This window comes from Pteropus alecto, unplaced genomic scaffold, assembly GCF_000325575.1.
Source record: "Pteropus alecto unplaced genomic scaffold, ASM32557v1 scaffold2585, whole genome shotgun sequence".
NCBI classification, from domain to species: Eukaryota; Metazoa; Chordata; class Mammalia; order Chiroptera; family Pteropodidae; genus Pteropus; species Pteropus alecto.
The window spans coordinates 19,184-20,047 of record NW_006437465.1 but is presented as its reverse complement, the minus strand read 5'-3'; the positions used below and the strand labels follow the sequence as shown (position 1 = coordinate 20,047).

The 864-nt window shown below is 50.5% G+C and overlaps 1 protein-coding gene across 1 annotated transcript; it reads right to left on the bottom strand.

Moving 5' to 3' along the window:
* Positions 1–453: 453 nt before the first annotated feature.
* On the bottom strand, positions 454–863 carry LOC102895500 (dnaJ homolog subfamily B member 3-like; the record flags this gene model as incomplete). The annotated part of the gene is given in 2 exon segments (XM_015591427.1): positions 454–524; positions 527–863. Coding segments are annotated over 2 exon segments (408 nt in total), but the record flags the coding sequence as incomplete, so codon positions are not given.
* Position 864: the final 1 nt, after the last annotated feature.

Here is an 864-nt window from a genome sequence, read left to right as displayed (position 1 = left end):
AGACAGAGGTCCTATTTGTGTGGTCCCAACAAGAACAAAGAGACGTTGGCATGAACTGTTTATAAATTCTTGAGTACAGTTATTCTGAGAGTAGAGGTCACTTGCAATCTTCAAAACAATGTCCTGCGCTTTCTCACTATGTGCTTTAAGTTAAACAGGGACTGGAATTACCTGGTTTCAAAACGCAGCAACGGGCCTTTGCCATTTATTATCACGGACTTTACCTCTCCATCTTCTTCCACTTCCACTCTTTCTTGGCCATTCTCAATGACTCTCTTGGTGGTGATTTTTTTGCCATTAATGATTTCGGTGGAAGTGGACACAGATTTGAAGCTACCAGTCCCACCACTACCACAAGACATGGAGAAGGAAGAAACGCCCCCATTCCCCAGGGAACCAAAGGAATTAAATCCTGCATCAAAAGAAGAAAAACCACCCGCAAATGCTGGAAATTCACTGAAGGTGGAGAAAAGGGGTGTGCACCCTCTGCTTCTGCTTCCCCGGGAGCTCCTCCGACCCCTCGAAATGTTCTCGAGCGGGTCTCCGAAGAAATCGAACGAAAATGGGTCCCGACCACCGAAAAACTCCTTGAAGACCTCAGCCGGGTCGCGGAAGGTGAACACGTATTCGAAGGGGTCCTCGAAGGGCCCACCACTGCTGCCGCCGCAGTCCTCCACTCCTGCCTCGCCGTACCGGTCGTAGACGTCCCTTTTCTTGGTGTCTGACAACACCTCGTATGCATGGGCCACTTGTTTGAATCGCCTCTCTGCCTCCTCCTTGTTCTCTGGGTTTTTGTCGGAGTGCCACTTGAGCGCCAGCTTGCGGTACGCTTTCTTGATGGCCTCAGAAGAGGCCTGGCGAGGC